Genomic DNA, 23,965 nt, shown 5'->3' with positions numbered 1-23,965 from the left:
GTTATGTTACAAAGTATTGAGTTGTATTTTTGTTATTGACCAAATACTGATTTTCCACCCTGATTTACGAATGAATTCTTTACAAATCCTACCATGTGGATTCTTGGATTTTTTTTTCACATTCTGTCTCTCACAGTTGAAGTGTACCTCTGGTGCAAATTACTGACCTCTGTCATCATTTTAGGTGGGGGAACTTGCACAATCGGTGGCTGACTAAATACTTTTTTGCCCCACTGTACTTGGCCAATAAACACGATTCTGATTCTGATTCTGATTCTGATTCTGAGATGTATATTTGTGAATGTGGAGATGTTATATTGGTTTCACTGGTAAAAATAAATAATTGAAATGGGTATATATTTGTTTTTTGTGAAGTTGCCTAATAATTATGCACAGTAATAGTCACCTGCACACACAGATATCCCCCTAAAATAACTAAAAAAAAAAAAAAAAAAAAACTACTTCCAAAAACATTCAGCTTTGATATTAATGAGTCTTTTGGGTTCATTGAGAACATGGTTGTTGTTCAATAATAAAATTATTCCTCAAAAATACAACTTGCCTAATAATTCTGCACTCCCTGTAGGTCTGTTGACAGAGCTCTGTACAGGTCTGCTCGAGCTGACCTGAAAAGGGGTCCCACCTGTCCAGCAACAACACATGGCATGGAATAATAGACATCATAAACCACAGAGGCAGAACTGTGAAAACAGAAAACCTGAGTGTGCAGCTAGCAGAGGACATAAACAGCTTCTTTGCCCGCTTTGAAACACCACAACAGCAGCATTCATCTGCCTCAGCCCTGCTCCCATCCTCATCCTCACCTGGTTCCTGCACCGCTCCATTCACTGTAACGGAGCACGATGTCAGATGAGTGTTCCTAGCAGTGAACCCCAGGAAGGCGTCCAGACGGAATACGTGGTAAAGTGCTAAGACCATGTGCCCACCAGCTCACCCTCATCTCCACCAGAATCTTCAACCTCTCACTGGATGAAGCAGCCATCCCATCCTGTCTAAAATCAGCCACAATCATCCCAGTACCAAAGAAGTCTCCCATCACCAGCCTGAACTATTATTGCCCTGTGGCCCTCACACCGGTAATCATGAAACTAGTCCTTCAGCACACCAAGGATTACCTCCCCCCAGAATTCGACCCCCACCAGTTTGCATACCGTGCAAACAGATTCACAGAAGATGCCATCACCCTCCACTCGGTGCTGAGTCACCTAGAACAGCGGCAGAGCTACGCCAGAATGCTCTTTGTGGACTACAGCTCACCCTTCCACCACTCGCCCATTGAGAGCCTACTAACTTACTGCATCACAGTATGGTACAGCAGCTGCACTAAGGCAGATAGAGCCACCCTCCCAGCATGTTTGCAATGAGTAGGAGATGCTCTGTATCTCACTGTACAACTGTATAGTGACAAAGGTATTGGGTTCTTTTCTAAAAATTGCTATAAACAGAGGAACCCAAACTGATGAAAAGTGGCGAATATTATTTTTCAAATGACTATTTTTAGTGGATTTTTGATATAGAAGTAGAATGACAGAATGTTAAAAGAAGTTACTTTTAGTCATTCTAAGCTGGGCATTGTGTTCTCTGGCTGTTCAAAGCCATGGAACTTTAGACTTTCCAAGCAAATAATGATGGCCATACTGATGTTCTTTTCAGTACATTTTACTTTATGTTCATTTTCATTTTTATGATGTTTCTATTTTTACATAATTCCTCCCACATAGCAAAATTGGTATGGCCTGGATCTGTCCCATACAATGTGCTTACACATGGCCTGCGTACCGCAAAGAATGACGGCCCTATGGTGGCCCAGATCTGGTTTACCAGAGGTGGCCCACACATGAGCCAGCACAAGGCCAGTTGCAGACACACTGCTGGCCCTGTGCTGGCCCAGAACAGTTTCAGCTCTGGCCCCAGATGTCAGCCTAATGTGTACCTTAGCCATGTAAGCCATGTAATAACAACATGTGCTGGAACATAATTGTGCAAAAGTAACATGACGAAACTCTGTTCAGACAGTGAATGGACTGATTCTTATACAGCACTTTTTTACTCACCCATATTACTCAAAGTGCTCTATACAACATGTCACATTCACCCAATCAGGCCAAATGTGGCATGCCATCACATAAACAGTGCCATCTTACCATGCCAGAAGTCAGCCAGCAGTGCCGGCTTGACACCAGATCCAGGCAAGACCCGTCTGCTATGTGGGATGACTTGTTCTTTTGGCATTTTAGTTGTGGATTGTGTTTGGACTGTGTCTCTTGCCCTTTCAGTATTGTTTCCTTGTGCTTCTAAGTGTCCCTTTGTTTCTTTTTAGGTTATGTAGTATGGGTTAGAGATATTTTGTATGTTGTTTTTGTTTAATAAATCCGCCTTTTGGATTATTCCCTGATGTGCCTGAGTTCTGTTATTTAGTGTCACTTTGAAAGGACACACAGCCAGCATTTACATAGAATTGTTCTTTCAATTTTTGATAAAGATTACAGTGAATTGAGATGTAACTTGGCCCAGAGGTACGGTAGGACGCCCAGAGTAAGAAAGTGTTGAAAGTTGGACCTCAACTATTATGGGTGATTTTTAATGAATTTTTGAAATTTCCATAATTGTAGTGTATTGACTGTATTGAATTGAATAAATGTTTCCATTAATTTCTGAGGAGTTCTACAGTAAATCTGGATGAAACCTGGCACACAGGTACAGTAGGTGTCCCAGAGGGGGGATGTGTTGAAAGTTGTACATCAACTACTCAGGATGATTTTTAATGAATTTCTGAAAATTGACATAATTCTACTGTATTGGCCGACTGCATTGGATACAAGTACCCTTTAATTTCTGAGGAATTCTACAGTAAATCTGGCTGAAACCTGGCACACAGGTACAGTAGGTGTCCCAGAGGGGGGATGTGTTGAAAGTTGGACATCAACTACTCAGGATGATTTTTAATGAATTTTTGAAAATTGACATAATTCTATTGTATTGACTGTATTGAATTGAATATAAGTTTCCTTTAATTTCTGAGGAATTCTACAGTAAATCTGGATGAAAATTGGCACACAGGTACAGTAGGTGTCCCAGAGGAGGGATGTGTTGAAAGTTGTACATCAACTACTCAGGATGATTTTTAATGAATTTTGGAAAATTGACATAATTCTATTGTATTGGTCGACTGCATTGGATACAAGTACCCTTTAATTTCTGAGGAATTCTACAGTAAATCTGGCTGAAACCTGGCACACAGGTACAGTAGGTGTCCCAGAGGGGGGATGTGTTGAAAGTTGGACATCAACTACTCAGGATGATTTTTAATGAATTTTTGAAAATTGACATAATTCTATTGTATTGACTGTATTGAATTGAATATAAGTTTCCTTTAATTTCTGAGGAATTCTACAGTAAATCTGGATGAAAATTGGCACACAGGTACAGTAGGTGTCCCAGAGGAGGGATGTGTTGAAAGTTGTACATCAACTACTCAGGATGATTTTTAATGAATTTCTGAAAATTGACATAATTCTATTGTATTGGCCGACTGCATTGGATACAAGTACCCTTTAATTTCTGAGGAATTCTACAGTAAATCTGGCTGAAACCTGGCACACAGGTACAGTAGGTGTCCCAGAGGGGGGATGTGTTGAAAGTTGTACATCAACTACTCAGGATGATTTTTCATGAATTTTTGAAAATTGACATAATTCTACTGTATTGGCCGACTGCATTGGATACAAGTACCCATTAATTTCTGAGGAATTCTACAGTAAATCTGGCTGAAACCTGGCACACAGGTACAGTAGGTGTCCCAGAGGGGGGATGTGTTGAAAGTTGTACATCAACTACTCAGGATGATTTTTAATGAATTTTTGAAAATTGACATAATTCTATTGTATTGACTGTATTGAATTGAATATAAGTTTCCTTTAATTTCTGAGGAATTCTACAGTAAATCTGGATGAAAATTGGCACACAGGTACAGTAGGTGTCCCAGAGGAGGGATGTGTTGAAAGTTGTACATCAACTACTCAGGATGATTTTTAATGAATTTCTGAAAATTGACATAATTCTACTGTATTGGCCGACTGCATTGGATACAAGTACCCTTTAATTTCTGAGGAATTCTACAGTAAATCTGGCTGAAACCTGGCACACAGGTACAGTAGGTGTCCCAGAGGGGGGATGTGTTGAAAGTTGTACATCAACTACTCAGGATGATTTTTAATGAATTTTGGAAAATTGACATAATTCTATTGTATTGACTGTATTGAATTGAATATAAGTTTCCTTTAATTTCTGAGGAATTCTACAGTAAATCTGGATGAAAATTGGCACACAGGTACAGTAGGTGTCCCAGAGGAGGGATGTGTTGAAAGTTGTACATCAACTACTCAGGATGATTTTTAATGAATTTTGGAAAATTGACATAATTCTATTGTATTGACTGTATTGAATTGAATATAAGTTTCCTTTAATTTCTGAGGAATTCTACAGTAAATCTGGATGAAAATTGGCACACAGGTACAGTAGGTGTCCCAGAGGAGGGATGTGTTGAAAGTTGTACATCAACTACTCAGGATGATTTTTAATGAATTTTGGAAAATTGACATAATTCTATTGTATTGACTGTATTGAATTGAATATAAGTTTCCTTTAATTTCTGAGGAATTCTACAGTAAATCTGGATGAAAATTGGCACACAGGTACAGTAGGTGTCCCAGAGGAGGGATGTGTTGAAAGTTGTACATCAACTACTCAGGATGATTTTTAATGAATTTCTGAAAATTGACATAATTCTATTGTATTGGCCGACTGCATTGGATACAAGTACCCTTTAATTTCTGAGGAATTCTACAGTAAATCTGGCTGAAACCTGGCACACAGGTACAGTAGGTGTCCTAGAGGAGGGATGTGTTGAAAGTTGTACATCAACTACTCAGGATGATTTTTAATGAATTTTGGAAAATTGACATAATTCTATTGTATTGACTGTATTGAATTGAATATAAGTTTCCTTTAATTTCTGAGGAATTCTACAGTAAATCTGGATGAAAATTGGCACACAGGTACAGTAGGTGTCCCAGAGGAGGGATGTGTTGAAAGTTGTACATCAACTACTCAGGATGATTTTTAATGAATTTCTGAAAATTGACATAATTCTACTGTATTGGCCGACTGCATTGGATACAAGTACCCTTTAATTTCTGAGGAATTCTACAGTAAATCTGGCTGAAACCTGGCACACAGGTACAGTAGGTGTCCCAGAGGAGGGATGTGTTGAAAGTTGTACATCAACTACTCAGGATGATTTTTAATGAATTTTGGAAAATTGACACAATTGTAGTGCATTGGCTGTATTAGATTGAATATAAGTTTCCTTTAATTTCTGAGGAATTCTACAGTAAATCTGGATGAAACTTGGCACACAGGTACAGTAGGTGTCCCAGAGGGGGGATGTGTTGAAAGTTGTACATCAACTACTCAGGATGATTTTTAATGAATTTTGGAAAATTGACATAATTCTATTGTATTGACTGTATTGAATTGAATATAAGTTTCCTTTAATTTCTGAGGAATTCTACAGTAAATCTGGATGAAAATTGGCACACAGGTACAGTAGGTGTCCCAGAGGAGGGATGTGTTGAAAGTTGTACATCAACTATTCAGGATGACTTTTAATGAATTTTTGAAATAAACATAATTGTAGTGCATTGACTGTATTGCACTGAATATGAGTTTACTGTGATTTCTGAGTAATATTACAGTAAATCTGGGTAAAAACTGGCCCAGAGGTAAAGTAGGTGTCCGAGAAGAGGATTGTGTTGAAAGCTTGGCATCAACTTTTAAGAATGATTTTTAATGAATTTTTGAATATGCAACCAGACTGTCACGATGGCTGTATTGGGCTGTTCCATTGTAATTTGTGTGCGCGCGTGCGTGTGACTGTTCACGCGCGTGCATGTGTGCGCGAGTCTAGGCTTTCAATCAGGATATAAAGCGAAAAGGCGCTACCGTAAAGACTGGTGTAAAAGCGCAAGGAAATTTATGCGGCGGATAGGAGGCGGCTGGCTTGACCGCGGCTCACAAATGACGGCTCACTTTACCGCAGTCGGTAGTTTCAGGCTATAATGAAATTTTATTCAAACTGCATTCACGCCTACGAAACGGGCGTTTACGCAACAGTGTTTGACGGTAATTTCCCACAAATAAATATAGGAGTGTGTTTTATATAGCCACGGGTAAGGAAGAGTAAGGAAGCAGACGTGTTTCCACCCCCAACATCCTTTAAAGGAAAACGGAAAACCGGGGCTTTGGCTCAACTCCACATTAACCTTGTTTGTATAGGTTGTGAATTATGAATGTGTTTGACTAATTTATCTTCACCAGAGCTTTATATGTATATGAATAATATTTGTTCCTCTGCGTTTGCGCAGGTTACAAACAGCGTCCTGTAGGTTCACTTGCTGACGTTTATGATAATGTCAAAGTCCACAGTTGTTGGTAGGAGGCTGGTACACGGGCATCGGGTTTGCTGTTTCACAAACAAAGAGGCATTATTTCACCGCTCTCTCTCTCTCTCTCTCACACACACACACACATAGACATATACAGGCACAGGCACCGGGGCTGATTCACTTGTTTAGCCTCCTGTCACGGCACAAAGAAGGGACCGATAAGACGCACTGCATGGTTAAAATGCTCGGGAGATCTCTGATGAACGTCGGACTGCGCGTGAAGTGTCAGCAGCTTAAAGGGATCCAGAGAGTGACAGCGGGACTAAACCCTGCCAACTATGGGGACACCCTCCGCCGCGAGGCAGCCTCCACCAGCACCGTCATGGGTGTCAACAAAATGAAAACTATGGATGATTTAGGCGGACCGAGTTTCATGACTACCTTGTATTGGCTTTTTATAAAGGGATATTTCCAAACGACGCAACAAATGCAAGTAAGTTGGAAAAGAAGGTGAAAACAGAGTTTTCCTTCTGGACTAAGGGTTCAGTCCGCGCCCTTGAACTACAGTGCACCATCCCCTGGAGCTGCTAGAGCGATCAGTGTATCCTGATGACCCCACTGTGGTATTTATTCACGCACAGTTTGGGGTTTAGAATTGAATCTTGGTTTAATAAGCGCTTAATAACAACGATTAAAATCATCTTTAACAAATCCTGTAATACAAATAAACGAATAAAAAGAAATCTATATTAGTTTTCCTTTGAGAGACAGTCACAGTCTTAGGAGAGTTTTCCACAGTAGAGGATAAGTAAGAGATATTTTTTTTATAATGAGGATACTCTAAGCAAAGATAAGTATGCACTGATATGTCATGATATTTTCTAATTCCAACAGGAAACTGTTGGTCTCCTTAAACATCATTTACCTCCTGATAACTCTGAACATGCAACTAACCTATTAACTCCCATTATTTGCTCAAAGATCGAGCACAGCAAGATATACGGCCCCCTGTGGAAGTCCAAATACGGCCCTTTGGTCGTGGTGAATGTGGCCAGTGCCGACCTGATAGAACAGGTGCTGAGGCAGGAGGGTAAACACCCAATCCGGACAGACATGCCCCACTGGAGGAACTACAGAGAGCTCAGGAACCAGGCCCATGGACCCCTGACTGAGTGAGTGAAACCATCACAGATCCACCACATCTGTGTCCTGAATCCACACTGCACTGTAACTCTGAGCAGGCTGACAGCATGTTGTTTGTTTTGTTTCCGCTGATGAAATCTGTCTGATTAAGCTGCAATAACATGTGATGTAGCAACTGCAGATCATTTCTTTTCTACAAACAAACAAACACGATACATTGATTTTTTTGTTGTGTCAGTTGCTATGCGAAAAAACTTTGTCCAGTGCCAAACTTTGCTAGGTGTTCAGGTTCTTTAAGATGGGAGCAAATACGTGGACTTTGAATGCAATGTTATGAACAAAAAAGAAAAAAAATCCATAATATAATCCAGTCAATATAAAATATGTAGGTATATATATATATATAGATATATATATATATAGATGTAGATAGATAGATATAGGTGTATATAGGAGTGCAATGCCTTTAAAAGTATGGATTGACAATTTTTGATATGTGACCTAAGACAGAGGTTACTGTTACTGTTCTTCCTCTTCATAGAGGTTGTGGTTGTTGATTACGCACCTCTCTCCTCTTGATTTTGCCTTGAAACAGTTCTAACAAATTGGAAACTAGAGAAAAACAAGTAATTTCCCCATGGGGATCAATAAAAGTATCCATTATTATGAAACTATAATTTAACATAATTTAATCTCACCTCATTTCAGTTCATACCTTCTGTATGAAATAACTTTGTGGTTAGTATTTGTGATGCATACTTGTTGCTGACAGGGAACATTGGCAGCGTGCAGGGATTCAGTCCAGGCCTGCAGCTCAGGTTTTTTTTTTTTTTTTTTTTTAGTGTTAGAGACTGAGACCAATATAGACGTCGTCAGTTTCATATAAAATCTAAAGTATTGAAAGGAAGGGCCTGTGGACCACAATGTTCTTGCAGAATAACATACACTTTCTCAGCTCCTCATTTATTCTTGTCCGACTTGTTTTAGCAGCACTTATCAGTGTTGAAAGTTAAGACCCTGGAGCAGTACTAACAGGCTTTCAGACACTATTAGACAACCCGGAACTACTCAGGGTACACTCGTTCATGTGCATTTGGATATGTTTAAAGATCTCAAACACCCACTTGTGTTTCCAGAGATTTGCCCATCTGCTATGGATATTTCATTTTGAACAGTTTGAAGCACTTTGGAAACAATAACACTTGTTATTAGTATTAATTCCTTGTTGACTTTGGTCTTTGGATGGGATTTGTTGATAAAGAAGGGAAATATGTAGACTCTTACTAGCCTTGCCTGTAAAGTGAGTCCATTTAAATGTAAGCAAGAATAAGCCAAATACAAATCTATACTTATAGATTGATATTATCATAAAATTATTTTTCAAAGAAGTAATTTTCAATGACTTGCTCTCTGGAGCCTGATTCCCTTGTTTTTATATTGGTTTTTAGGATGGGGGCCAAATGGCAGCGGATTCGCAGCATCTTGAATCCACGAATGCTGAAACCCAAGCACGTCTCCTCCTATGCCAACACCATCAATGAGGTGGTGACAGATTTTATCTGCAGAGTGAACTGGCTGAGGGAGACCAGTGGACAGGGAGTCGTGGTCAATGACCTGACTGCAGAGCTCTACAAATTTGCTTTTGAAGGTTAGCAGAAAACAAAACAAATAAATGAAATGTTGTTAATTAATCAGCTTTAGAAACTCATGCAGTCCATCTCATTTAGATGCTTGGAAACAAGAAGAAAACAGAGGAATATGCTGTGTAATTGTTCTTGTCCTTGATTTTTTCAAACCTGCAGACCTCATTTTCTGTGTGTCATTCAGTAAGCCAACAGCTGCTTTTTCTTTTGGCCTTGACCGCTGATTAGACACGATAATGTGGTCATATAATGCGACACGGTCACTTTGACTGCGATTGTTTTTAAGTGTTACAGTCCGGTCTCAATCATAAATCTAAAATCCGACAGCAGCACCGTCCAAATGAAATCCATCTTCCAAGATGACACGTTCCTGCTTAGAATGTTGGTGGTGTTAAATTTATCTTATGCTAGCAGATCTTTACACTAAGGTACACTGGCTGCTGGCTGTAGCCTCATAAACAGAATGTGATTTCTTCCATTTCACAGCACATTACATTTAAAGGTGCGCTATGTGAAGCTTGCGTCACATGAACTGACCACATATAAAAGATCGCAGTAGCATCTCGGTGACAAAAGCGAAGGGTGGTTTCCCTCAGATGTCTCGTCTGTGACCTCAGTAAACAATGAGGTCACAGGTCGTTGGCTCCGTGTCAGGTCTAGTGAAGTGGAAAAATTCAACCGGAGTCCAAGAATAAACACAGGGAAATACTAGAGATGCATCACAAGCTCTAAACAAAATGACTTAAGGATAACATACATAAGGAACAAAGACAACCTGAGGGAATAAATACAACAGAGGTGAAAACACAATCAGCAAACTAAGAATCAAGTGGCAGGTCCAAGAAATGAGCGCTCACACTCAGTTTTACTGAATACAGCCGAGTTTAATTATGCTTGCCATCAGAGTCAGAAAGGAGGCTAAAGCAGGGTTTGCTTTGCTGAGTGACTGACGAGTGGCTAATGGTCAATGGGCCTCATTCACAAATATTAGCGTGGAAACATTTTTAATTGGTGCAAAAAATGAGTTTTGCATGCAAATTTACTGTAGCATTTATAAAATACGAGTATCAGTCTATTTTGTTCTCACCACCGTGCATATGCTAGTAAATCAGAATCATTCGGGACCAGCTCACAATATCCATACACGGAGATGATTTATCTGAATTTCAGCAGTGGGATAACATCTCCACACCCCTTCTGGTTGTCTGTCTATACATGACCACCCCCGGCACTACAAGTTGTTTGTACCTGTTTTCGTGCCCCACCCTCCCTCCCTTTTAAATCCATTCACCATTCATTAGTACGTGGGGATCTGCCCGGCCCAGGAGCCTCGGCCAGTCCCCTCTGAGACCTTCCCCACACTGCAGCCTCAATTCATACTCAAGCCATCTGCCATTATCTGCTAGAAATGCAGTCAAACCTAAAATGAGGATGTGGTCCAAGCTAGTGAATTGCATTTTATCAGTGCCTCCAGTAATCTATATAAAGAAACACATTTGCTGCCAGGTGAAGTAGAAAACGTGGTGACTGAGATGAGGTGGAAGCCAGATAAGGTGCAGCTTTCTAAAGTGTTTCCACAGGAGTGACCATCTTTCAGTCATTTCAGCTGAGACAAGAAAAATGTGGAATCAAAGTTGATATGAAAAGATTGGCAAACAACAAGAAAGGAAGGAAGAAAACAGGTGGAGGACAAGGATCATGTGACCTGTCAGCCCCAGATGAGAGAACAATAAAAGCCAGATTATCCAGCATTCATGGGATAGTGCCAAAAACCTATTCAGCAATGACAGAAGTCATTTGTAATGAAAGATAAGAACATTTAAGATACAATAAGATGAGATAAGGGACAGTGGAATATGTTTAAATGGAAAAAGGTTAAATATATAAATGTTTTCTTTATATTTATTTATTTTTATTGCATTTCTGAGCGTTTACCATATTGTGAAAACTGTAAATAATGACCAAAATTTGATAGCAGAATAATATTAATAATTAGTAGCAGCAGCAGCAGCAGTAGTAGCAGTAGTAGTGTTAATTGTAAATACTTGTGTTTATATTCCTAAGTAAGACAGGCTGTCGTTTCATGGTCAGAGGGACTGTACAGAAAAATTCAGGTATGAAATATGAACAAATCTGTGTGCGAAACATTTATACACACAATTAATGTGCAGACATGCGCGTATGCATCAGGAAATGAGGCTCAAATAAGTTCATCAGTCTATCAGGTTTATCATGTTTTTTCTTTTAACTAAATAAAAAGCTGGTGAAAAGTATGTGTAAGAAAACAAATAGAAAAACCACAAACAAAACAAAATTTTTTCCAAGGAAAGCAAATAATGAATGACAAGATGCCGAGATCAGCAGCTCCAAAGGTCACAGAACAGGGATCAGCGAGAGCGACCCTGGACACATTTCAGTGGTCTGTGCTGTTTGCAGGAAGGTTTTTCTATTGTATGCATGTGCTGTCAAATTGATGTTGTTTTGTCAAGTTGCACTGAGCTCTTTTGACAAACTATCGTTTTGTTTTTAAACACAGGAATATGCTCAGTGCTTTTTGAAACCCGTATGGGCTGCATGAGTGAGGTGATCCCCGAGAAAACCCAAAAGTTCATTGTCTCCGTGGGGGAAATGTTCCATCTCTCCCAAGTCGTCATCCTCTTCCCACAGTTCCTCTGGCCCTACCTGCAGTCCTGGAAAAGGTTTGTCGCAGCCTGGGATCATCTCTTCAAAGTTGGTGAGCAACATTAATTTTTAACGAGTAAATAAAAGTGTGGTGTGTTGGTAAATTCACTGCTGAATATTTATCCGCTTTCTGCCATTATGTGATTTCTAAAACCACTTTGAAACATGTTTTCTGTTTTAGTGCAAAAAAACCAAACACCTTTCAGGCTTTTCGTTAAATATTCACGATTTAAAATTGAAAAGACTTTTCTAGTTGTCAGAAATCTGTAGGATTTAATTCATGGAAACATTACCTACTCCCGATTCCATACTGGTTGTGGATCACCAAGGTTAGTTCAGTTCAGGGTTCATGGACATTTTCAAGTAGCACTATCAGCTAATTTCAAGGTCAGCACACACAACACACACAAAGAGACAAAGTCCACCCTACATGTGGCTTTTCACACAATCAGTGTGCTAACAAGATCCCTAACTGTGTCTCTCTTTCCCCATCTAGTGGGCAAACATGTCTTCTCACAGTCTTTTTCTTTTAATTTCACATGAGATAAGATGATGTTGTCTCTCGTAGCTGAAGAACTGGTGAATAAGAAAATTGAGGAGATCCAGGAGAATGTCCACCTGGACAAAGACGTGGAGGGAGCGTATCTCACACACCTCCTGCTCAGTGAACAGATGAACAGCACAGAGATCCTGGGCAGCATCACTGAACTCCTCCTGGCAGGAGTAGACACAGTGAGTACTAACTACACCGCTCCGTCATTCCCAATTCCCAAAATAAATTTGTTTGCATTAAAGTGTCTCCCATTATTCGTTTAGGCTTCCAGGTTTCCATCTTCCCAGAGCCACTTAATAAGAAACAAAAAAAAATGTTAGTTTTCCTTTATATAAAAACAACCCACTGCCACTCACCCTAGATAGAGACGCAGTTATTGGGAAACAGTTTTACTTCTTCTATTCTACTTCTAATTTCTGTTTCTACTATTGCTGACAGTGGAGCTGCTAACATGTTGGTTAATTTAAGTTTCTTTTTCTCTCTTTTCAGTTCCACCTTTTTTCTTTTTGCTTTTGTTTGTTCCTCTTTATTAAACACTTCTTTCACATTAACTCTGTTCTACAAGGTGCACGAGTGCACAGGGAAGGTAGGGGAGGGGCCAGCGATGTGACCAGAATTGATTGGGCATTGTATTGTCAGTAATGAAAATGAACAAATAGGCTGCTGTGCACAATGCACGGTGCACAGCAGCCCTTCAAGCCAGCCTGTATAGTTATATTGACAAAGAAAAAGAAAACTATACTGACCTAATTGTGGCGGCCCATCAGGCAGATTACCAGTCCAACTTTGGAGTATAGCTCTCAGCTACAAGTTAAGAGATAATTTTTGAACATATTAAAAGTCTTCTTAAAGTCAAAGAATGCATATAAAAACAAGAAGTTGAAGTTGACTTAGAAAACCAGTTGTGCTTTTCCACACGGAGGCTGATTTTCTCTAAATAGACTCTACTATATAGAATGATGCCTTAATTCAGCATACAGTTTATAGACTACTCACTGGGCTGATTCCTCTGTAACTACTGGTTTTGCCACACACTGTGCAATGCTGTCATGTCAATCTGTCTTGTCTACGGATTTACTCAAAGCAGCATTTCATCCACTTAAATATGAAATAGCTTTGTCCTGGATTGGAAATCTTCAGTAATATAAATGAGGTGTTCTTGTCTCAGATGCTGCAGATGAGTAATCGTCATGTAAAAACATGAAAGGTATGCCATTCCTTAATCAATGCAGTGAAGTTTTCTGGAAGATATTTCTCAACCCAAAGATCAACCTCCCTGAAAGTCAAACACAAATGGAACATGTCGAAACATTACATAAAACAGAACATTACACTCTGTGTTTCTCTGATTTGCAGACCTCCAACACTATCTCCTGGTCTCTGTACCATTTGGCGAGGGAGCCCGAGATCCAAGAACAGCTGTACCAGGAAGTGATAAGCGTTTGCCCTGGGGACAAGGTGCCAAACAGTGATGACATAGCTCAGATGCCGTACCTGAAGGCCATCATCAGAGAGACACTGCGGTAGGAGGGGAATCTTTTTATTAATAAGATAATAACCAAGGTGAAATGAAACACTTATCTGCTCCTAAACATGGAAGTTAAAGAAATAAAACCACTTAAAAGAATACTTCACCATTTATAGACTTACATGTTTGTAAGGGGTGAGATAGCAAAGAGTTGCATTTACTGAACAAATGGAAACTGTGTTGATGCCTTTCTGCGTTTTGTGGTCGCCAGCCTGTATCCAGTTGTGCCAGGAAACGCCCGCGTCACTGTTGAAAATGAGATTGTGGTGGGGAATCATCTCTTCCCAAAAAAGGTAAGATGCACGTTAAGCACACCTGGCCTCTTACTAGTAAATAAATGCAGTCTTGTCTATACAGCGCCATCTGAAATCAGTTGGGGTTGTTGGGGTTCAGTCATAGCACAATAGCAAACGTCATGGGTTTCCTCTCTTAGACGCTGTTCCACCTGTGCCACTACGCCGTGTCCTATGATGAGAATATTTTCCCCAACCCTCACACCTTCCTGCCGGAGCGCTGGCTCCGAGGAGGGGAGGATAAGTCCAAGCAGCACCCGTTCGGGTCAGTACCATTTGGTTTTGGGATCCGGGCATGTCTAGGTCGGCGGGTGGCTGAACTTGAGATGTATCTCCTCCTCTCCAGGGTAAGAACATCTGTTCCTAATGCTAATGATGCTCCGTGCTTGCTTATAAAGAAGCAACTTTTGCCAACACAGCAGTGTACTTTGGCTTTGAGTTGAGCATGCAAAGCTACTGTGTCAAGTCTTGCCCAGGCAGCAGAGTGGATAGTGATAAAAGCTACTAGATTATACATCTAATCCAAAAACAGTTTGCATGTTTTGACAAACTGTAACTTGCACTTTAAGTTCTTAAAATATAACTTTAAGTGCAAAATTGGAAAAGGTAATGGATAAGGTTTGGAAGGAGTGCTGTGAATTAATACTTTGCTTTATGTGAGTTGCTGAACAAGTTATTATAAAAACTCAACAGTAGCTTGATGCTTACAACTTTAAAGACTTAGAAGCTAAGGTCAGGTTATTATTCCACTGCATATTATGTTAAAGGATCCATACAACTTTATAACTCTAAGACTGCAAGACTGAAATATGCAAACAAACAGGGTCAAAACATTGTGCCGTTGCTTTTTTAAATTTCCTGGAAATCGGTTGTTCTTCAGCTTCATTCAGGGAGCAGTATTAACCTAAAGTAACTTCTCGGCCCATTCAAAGCTGTTTACTCTTTTGTCGGCCTGGGCATGCACATGAATACAAACCACTCATCAGGCTCTTTGACCTGAGTCATCCAAAATACACAGTAGTCAATTGGCAAGCAGCTGGTAATCAGTGAGTTTAAAATTTCTGCTCACATAAATAAATGTCAATTCCATGTTTTTCTTTTTAAAGAGTACTCTTTCTTTTTTGTGTGTTTGAAGTTGATAAAGCACTATGAGGTGAAGCCTGATCCTGCTGGAAAACCAGTGAAGCCAATCACCAGAACTCTGCTTTGCCCTGCTACACCAATCAACCTACAGTTTCTGGGCAGACAAGTTAAGCAGGCGGAGCCAAGAGCAAAGTTAGCGGGTTCTCCGTGAGCTGTTTTTCTATTCAAAGTCTTCATTTCACTAACCACTTGTTTATGTGGAGTTTTATTTCATGAAAACTGGATTTATGTTGTACAGTATATAATGGAGACACACATACATCTTCCTCCACTGCTTACCAATTTAACAAGATAAACTGGATCACATTCAAACATACCTGCCTGGCCACCCTCTACATTGACATCTTCACCCTTCTGCACTCCTTCATGACTGAAGAATTGTAAAATATTACTATTAGTATTACTATAGTTAGATAAATATCTACTATATTATAAAAAAAACGATATACTATTGGCTGAAAATGACAAGCAGTGGAGGAATTTTTCAAACCATTTCATTGGGAAAAGGAAGCAATAAAACACTATGGAAACACCTTATTAAAGAAAAAACTGTATTAGTGGAAAATTGTGCATAAAGTATAAAAACTGTGATAATTATTCTGAAGAAAATTATTTCTCATCAACGTTAAATTGATTAAAATTACTGCTATATATGTTTAAGGGTGACCTAATTTTAAATGCTTTATATTGTGTTTAATGTCCAGCTCCATTCACAAAATATCTTAATTATGAGTTTGTAGTAGCTGTCCAGTGAGGAAGCTGTTCATGACCACAGAAACAAAAGTCTACGTCTTTATTTTGCACATTTAGCATTCAGCAAAAGCAGAATTAAAAGGATTGAGCAACGTGTGACATGGTTAACTGTCAATATCTATAGGGTGATTTCAAATATGAATGAAAAAAGAATGTGGAGTGTTGGCAAAACAGCTGGTTAAACATTTAGACATTCTCATAGATGCTAATCTGAAAGTGCTGGCTGACCCTGCACCTGGTCAACTTGCCTGTTTTTATTAGACTGGACATGTTCAGAGAAATCGTCACAGCTTTCCTTGTTAATGTACTAAAGAAGTTATTAAAAGCTTTTTCATGCTCTTCTTTACATCACATATGTTAACCAAGGGTGTTTAGCAAGAGGGAACTTCTCTGTTATGATGCTAAATCTCTGAAGCTGGTTTGCTTGGTAATGCAGACCATAACTGATCTCAGAGCAGTAAAAGCTGAGCTAGCGGCAGCTTGCCTGTCACGCTAGTCTGCCATCGGTTTACTGGCAGACCAGTGGTTTGTCCACAATGCACATGTGCAAACCACAAGAAAAAAGGTTTCTGGCCTCTCAGCTTGCCCAGCTTTAGTCATTGGTAACAGGAGATGGACACACCCTCAGGGACTGACAAAGCTGTGGTCTCCTAGGAGACTGAAATAAGCACATCTTTCAGTGACAATGTTACCAGTGGTCACAAGATGGCAGTAACGTAAAGCCACACATCAAGTGAAAGAGAAGGAGCTTTATAGCAGTGCTGTCTGAGGTGAAAGGAGACAAATCACTTTACTTTGGTGTGTTTTACTTTTTGTGTATGTTCAGACTTGACAACACACTCACAAATACACACACACACAAGCAGTATGTAATCTTGCTTTAATTAAGGAACATGTCTGTCAATGCAAGTGAAGGACTTTGAATGCACATGCAGTACTTGTGTGTGGATGTGGAGGTTTGGTGTGAGTTCATTTATGTAGAAATTGGGGACCTATATCAGCTCACACACCAGTTGATTTGGGACTACTGTCCCCAGTTAGATTTGAGGCACATAAAATATTTGTATTTAGGGTGGGGTTTTTCTGTGTTGCATTGTGTATGTGTGTGTGGTAGTTCTGAATGTTAATGTGCATGGTTATCTGTCTCTCTGTGTTAGCCAGAGTTGCATAAACGGAAGGAAATTAATAGGTGGATATCCCATCAATGATCATGTCTGAAAATAGATCTATACTGCACAGGTTTTTAAAGGCATTTTAACATAAAGTAAACTTTCTTCAGGAAATCTATCATTTTAAGTTTAAATTTTGGTTTTATTGCTGATTGTTGGAAAGTTTTAATGTTTACTATTAGTAGTATATACTGTCGTAGACCAATGCTGCCCTCTTGTGGTCTGTTTTGTCCTTGAAAACATTTTTCATTCACGCCTTACTCATTTTCTTTCTTTGCAGAGACAATAGATTTTTTTTAAGCTTCTTTAATGTGTCACTGTCCAGACATAGCTTTTATAGTCACAATAAAATGATCAGGTGGCCAGTGAGCAAGAAAATGTTTAGCTGTGTTCTGGTGACTTGTTTGAACAGCCATGTGATTGTTATTACCACTTCTATTAGCTGTTCGAAAAATGTTAATCCTACACTTACAAGTCATGACCCTCAAAGTGATTAATAAATCCCTACATGTCAAAAGGTTGTGATTGTTTGGATTCTTTTATAATCTGTTTAATGCTGTATGTTCAACTAGAAAAAAGTCTCTTTTCCCCAGAGAGCTTTGTGGGCCATAACACCTGTAAGGTGCTCAGATCCTGTGGGCTGCAAGCCCAAGAAGAAGAAAAAGAAGAAGACAAATCCTTTTATTGTTAATATGTGCGTAACGAAATTTTGTTCGGTAGCTATTGGCACAGAAGAGAACTCCCTTTTACATACATAAATATACTGTTCATACATATGCAGATACACTATAAGACAAGTGAAACCACACTATCCATGTGTGCAGGTGTGCAGAAATAATATGTGCAAAAAGTCACAGAATTGGATTGCACAGCTCTGGGGAATGAAGCTGTCTCTCAGGCTGGTGGTACGTTTTCATGTTCCTATACAACTTTCCTGAAGGAAGCACGTCTGGCCCTGTTTTTGGGATCTGTCTAGCGTACACCGAGTCCAGATGTGGAAGTGGATTTCCCACAATCCCTTGTGGTGTTTTCATCACCCAGGCCAAGGGTCATACTAAGACAGATGATACTTTCTTTTGTGGCTCTGTAGAAGTTCATGAGCAGCTGAGAAGAGAGTTTGTTCCGTTTTAGCTTCCTGAGGAAGAAGAGCCTTTGCTGGGCACATCACACCCAGAAACTTGATGTTGTCCACACGCTCTACTGCCTCTCCGTGTATGAGGAGAGGACCGTGTTTTGTCTTGCCGGACCGCCTGCAATCCACAATGACCTCCTTGGTGTTGCTGCTGTTAAGCACAAGGTTGTTGTCTAAGCACCACTGTGTCAGTTATTGGACACTCCTCCACTTTGGTCTGAATTGTGCAAAGGACATTGTTTGCACAAATCAGAAATCTTTTGGTTCGTTCAGATTCAGCTTTGGAAAAAGAAGCCATGTTGCCATGTCCTTTTTAAAGAGAAAAGGCTTTCTTCTGGCAACCCAACGAAACAACACCATTCTTTTTAAGACGATATTTCAGTTAGAAAAAACACTGTTTTACAACAGTTATTTTTTTGCCCGAATCTTGGCACCGGTAACTTGTTACCTTAGATACTTCTAAACTTCTGGCTACTACACTGGTTGTCATTAAGCCAGGCTGACAAAAAGTCAGAGCTCTTTTGAGCCAACAATCCCTTTAACGTTAACTAGTAATGACTTCATGAACTTCTTCACAAATAAAATTTTTATCATTAGAGAAAAAATTACCAAAAATCATCCCACAGATGTAATATTATCTACAGCTACTCTTAGTACCATTGATGTTAAGTTAGACTCTTTTTCTCCAATTGATCTTTCTGAGTTAACTTCAATAATTACTTCCTCCAAACCATCAACGTGTCTTTTAGACCCCATTCCTACAAAACTGCTCAAAGAAGTCCTGGCATTAATTAATTCTTCGATCTTAAATATGATCAACCTATCTCTAATGATCGGCTATGTACCACAGGCTTGAAGGCCTAGCTGTAGTTAAACCTTTACTCAAAAAGCATCTCTAGACCCAGCAGTCTTAGCTAATTATAGGCCAATCTCCAACCTTCCTTTCATATCAAAAATCCTTGAAAGAGTAGTTGTCAAACAGCTAACAGATCATCTGCAGAGGAATGGTTTATTTGAAGAGTTTCAGTCAGGTTTCAGAGCTCATCACAGCACAGAAACAGCTTTAGTGAAGGTTACAAATGATCTTCTTATGGCCTCTGACAGTGGACTCATCTCTGTGCTTGTCCTGCTAGACCTTAGTGCAGCATTCGATACTGTCGACCATAATATCCTATTAGAGCGATTAGAGCATGCTGTAGGTATTACAGGTACTGCACTGCAGTGGTTTGTATCATATCTATCTAATAGACTCCAATTTGTTCATGTAAATGGAGAGTCCTCTTCACACACTGAGGTTAATTATGGAGTTCCACAGGGTTCAGTGCTAGGACCAATTCTGTTTACATTATACATGCTTCCCTTAGGCAGTATCATTAGAAGACATAGCATACATTTTCACTGCTATGCAGATGACACCCAGCTCTATCTGTCCATGAAGCCAGATAACACACACCAATTAGTTAAACTACAGGAATGTCTTAAAGACATAAAGACCTGGAAGGCCGCTAACTTTCTGCTTCTTAATTCAGATAAAACTGAGGTTATTGTACTCGGCCCTGAAAAGCTTAGAAATATGGTATCTAACCAGATTCTTACTCTGGATGGCATTACCTTGGCCTCCAGTAACGCTGTGAGGAACCTTGGAGTCATTTTTGACCAGGACATGTCCTTCAATGCACATATTAAACAAATATGTAAGACTGCGTTCTTCCATTTGCGCAACATCTCTAAAATTAGAAATATCCTGTCTCAGAGTGACGCTGAAAAACTAGTTCATGCATTTATTACTTCCAGGCTGGACGACTGTAATTCATTATTATCAGGATGTCCAAAAAACTCACTGAAAAGCCTTCAGCTAATCCAAAATGCTGCAGCAAGAGTACTGACAGGGACTAGAAAGAGAGAGCAGATTTCTCCTGTTTTGGCTTCCCTTCATTGGCTTCCTGTTAAATCCAGAATTGAATTCAAAATCCTGCTCCTCACATACAAGGTCTTAAATAATCAGGCCCCATCTTATCTTAACCCTTGTATGGTGTTCGGGTCTGTGACACCCGTTTTCAGTTTCTTTCAAAAGAAAAATTAAACAATTAATTATTTTTTCAACCTGAAATTCATTGGCTTTGGCTTATTTTCTGTGAAGAACATAAATCTGAACTAATTTTCAATGACCTCATACTGTACCTCCCCCCACGCATTTACATTACATACAAGGTGTTCGGGTCCACTGGACCCAGGTCTAATAAAAGTGTTGAAAGTGTAGGTCCTGTGTTCCCACACTCTGTCCTCCTCCTTTCTGGTGCTGCTGATAGTGTTTTCTTCCCCTCCTGCTCCCACACAAAGTTGCAACATTGTTGAAAATTCAACTATCAACACCGTCTGCTCTGACATCTCACACATTTTACCCTCTTTCTTGAGGGATCCAAATTTTATTTTCTCATACCCTGTCCCACCTGCAAATTAGGGGCATAATACTACAAATAAGACTTTGCCAGTGTGGTTCTTTATCACAACTGATCAAGATGGCAAAATATTATCTGCTGCGAGGGCCATCCAATTGATTTTGGAAGAGAGAGGAGCTTCAGATGATGATGTTGACAAAGAGGTTTCAGAATATTTCACATTTCTGAAAATTCAGAGTCTGACAGTGACTTTAAAGAAGAGGATGAGGTTGAGCACCATTTAGTAACAAAACGAAGACGAGTACCCCATCTGCAGCCAGCTCCAGGACCAGAACAAGCCCACCAGACAGCAAGTGAAGAAATAAGGATGTCAATAACTGGTGAAATCGAATGGTCTTCTTGCCCAAGAAATGAGCCACCCTGCAGAGCTGTTACTGTGATAAGCCAGGGCCAACACGGCTGACAGGTACTCATGTGCAGGACATCAAGTCTTCATTTGAGCTTTTCATCCCAGATTCCATCCAGAAAATTATTCTGGATTGCAGTAATCTAGAAGGAAGGTGTGTTTTTGGAGAGAGGTGGAAGGAGATGGACCAAATTTATCTAACAACCCCAAAGGCCTACTTTGGGGTTTTTATCCTTGCAGGAGTTTTCAGGTCCAAAGGGGAATCCACAGAATCCCTGTGGGATGCAGAAACCTTTCCGTGCATCAGTGTCTCTGGAAAACTTCAACAAAATTTCCAGGATTATCCGTTTTGATAACCGAGACGACAGACCAGCTCGACGGCAGAGAGACAAGCTAGCTGCCATCAGGACAGTGTGGGATAAGTGTGTGCACCGCCTCCCCCTGTTTTACAACCCTGGGCCTAATGTCACCATTGATGAGCAGCTGATCCCATTTAGTTGTGAAACATGTTGCTTCACGTGTAAATGTGTTGTGTCTTTACACTCACTCCACTTGATTATAACGTATTTATGTTTTTTATAACATTTTATAAAAAAAAATAAATAAATAAAAAAAAACGAGAAGCACATTGATTCATAAATGTGAGCTAATAAAGGTAAAGGGAAAAAATTAACCATGTTTGCTGTTCATATGGCTTGTAATTGGGATGAAGTGAACATCTGTTGAGTAATTTAACATAAAATTGTTTGATAGTGTTAATTTGGAAAGCCAAAAGTCTAGCGGGTCCACCAGACCCATGAACACTGGCTGAGTAACAAAAATATGAACACCACACAAGGGTTAATGACCTTGTAGTACCATATCACCCTATTAGAGCACTTCGCTCTCGCTCTGCAGGCCTACTTGTTGTTCCTAGAGTATTTAAAAGTAGAATGGGAGGCAGAGCCTTCAGTTTTCAGGCCCCTCTTCTGTGGAACCAGCTTCCAGTTTGGATTCGGGAGACAGACACTATCTCTACTTTTAAGATTAGGCTTCAAACTTTCCTTTTTGCTAAAGCATATAGTTAGGGCTGGACCAGGTGACCCTGAATCCTCCCTTAGTTATGCTGCAATAGACGTAGGCTGCCGGGGGATTCCCATGATGCATTGAGTTTTTCCTTTCCAGTCACCTTTCTCACTCACTATGTATTAACAGACCTCTCTGCATTGAATCATATCTGTTATTAACCTCTGTCTCTCTTCCACAGCATGTCTTTTATCCTGTCTTCCTTCTCTCTCCCCAACCGGTCGCAGCAGATGGCCCCGCCCCTCCCTGAGCCTGGTTCTGCCGGAGGTTTCTTCCTGTTAAAAGGGAGTTTTTCCTTCCCACTGTCGCCAAAGTGCTTGCTCATAGGGGGTCATATGATTGTTGGGTTTTTCTCTGTATCTATGAAGCGCCTTGAGGCGACTTATGTTGTGATTTGGCGCTATATAAATAAAATTGAATTGAATTGAATTGAATTAATGCCAGCACAGTGTTGGCCAGTGGTGGTTTTGGACTGATGTTCAAACAGCCGGAGATGACATCTACTGTTTCCTTAAGTCTCATCTCTCAAGGTTTGGCATGTTGCATGGGATGTTATACCAGTGGTTCTCAAACCTCTTCTGGTATGCTCCATTTCAGAAGAATATTAATAGAAAATATTAATAGAAAATCCAAATAAACATTTGTTTAAAGTAAGTATATAATACATATATGGCATCATAAAGCTCTTATTCATTTATTTCCTCCCTCTCCGAAAAATAATTCTGGTCAACTTTATGTTTTATGGTTTTTCTCCTGGTTATCTGTGCCCCACCCATGATTTCAGGCTAATTTGTCTGTTATGTTGTTTGCAGTTTTTGACCAGTGTTATAAATGGTGGATCCAGGCAAAGTAATGTAAAAATAATAATTTTTAAAAAAGAAGAAAAAAACTTTTGGAATGAGTAAAGCATATCCTACTTGAAAGTAATCGAAATTGGCTTTGTATGTAACACACTTTCAGTAATTTCGAACAATGGCACTGCAAAGATTTTAACAGTTATTTCTGTATCTGTGAGTTTTAAAATCATGTGTGTTTTCTAAAAGTCCAAGCACATTTTTTAAGTATTAATTTCTATGTAGATCTATGTACATTTCCAATGTAGAGGCCCTAAATGGGCATTCTTAAAGTCAGCAAAGAGGCACAGAAAAGAAGACCAGACACCAGCGAGAGAGGATAAGAAAGACAGACGCAACAACATTGTCATCCCCTATGTAGCCGGTGTATCAGAAAAACTCAGGAGTTTTCTCCAAGCATGACATCCCGGTGTATTTCAGACCCAGCAACACGCTCATACACAAACTGGTTCACCCGAAAGACAAAACGCCAAAACACAGACTTAACAATGTGGTGTATGCTGTACAGTGCAGCGAGGAATGCCCAGACCTCTACATTGGAGAGACCAAACAGCCACTTCACAAGCGCATGGCACAACACAGAAGAGCCACCTCCACAGGACAAGACTCAGCAGTCCATCTGCATCTTAAGGATAAAGGTCACACTTTCGAGGATGCCAGTGTTCACATTTTGGACAGAGAGGACAGATGGTTTGAAAGAGGAGTGAAAGAAGCATCTATGTCCACTGTGAGCGA

General features: G+C 39.8%; 1 protein-coding gene across 1 annotated transcript; it reads left to right on the top strand.

The window, feature by feature from the left end:
* Positions 1 to 6,139: 6,139 nt before the first annotated feature.
* On the top strand, positions 6,140 to 17,873 carry cyp27a3 (cytochrome P450 family 27 subfamily A member 3). Its single transcript, XM_080902806.1, has 10 exons — positions 6,140 to 6,204; positions 6,615 to 6,960; positions 7,449 to 7,639; positions 9,059 to 9,258; positions 11,790 to 11,987; positions 12,504 to 12,667; positions 13,845 to 14,011; positions 14,228 to 14,309; positions 14,450 to 14,656; positions 15,445 to 17,873. The coding sequence occupies exons 2-10, from the start codon at positions 6,700 to 6,702 to the stop codon at positions 15,601 to 15,603; spliced, it is 1,629 nt and encodes a 542-aa protein (XP_080758932.1). The 5' UTR covers positions 6,140 to 6,204; positions 6,615 to 6,699; the 3' UTR covers positions 15,604 to 17,873.
* The last annotated feature ends 6,092 nt before the right edge of the window (positions 17,874 to 23,965 follow it).

This window comes from Rhamphochromis sp. 'chilingali', assembly GCF_963969265.1.
Source record: "Rhamphochromis sp. 'chilingali' genome assembly, chromosome: 14".
Classification (NCBI taxonomy): Eukaryota; Metazoa; Chordata; class Actinopteri; order Cichliformes; family Cichlidae; genus Rhamphochromis; species Rhamphochromis sp. 'chilingali'.
Note: the sequence above shows the minus strand (reverse complement) of the source record. Positions and strands in the feature narration are given on the sequence as shown.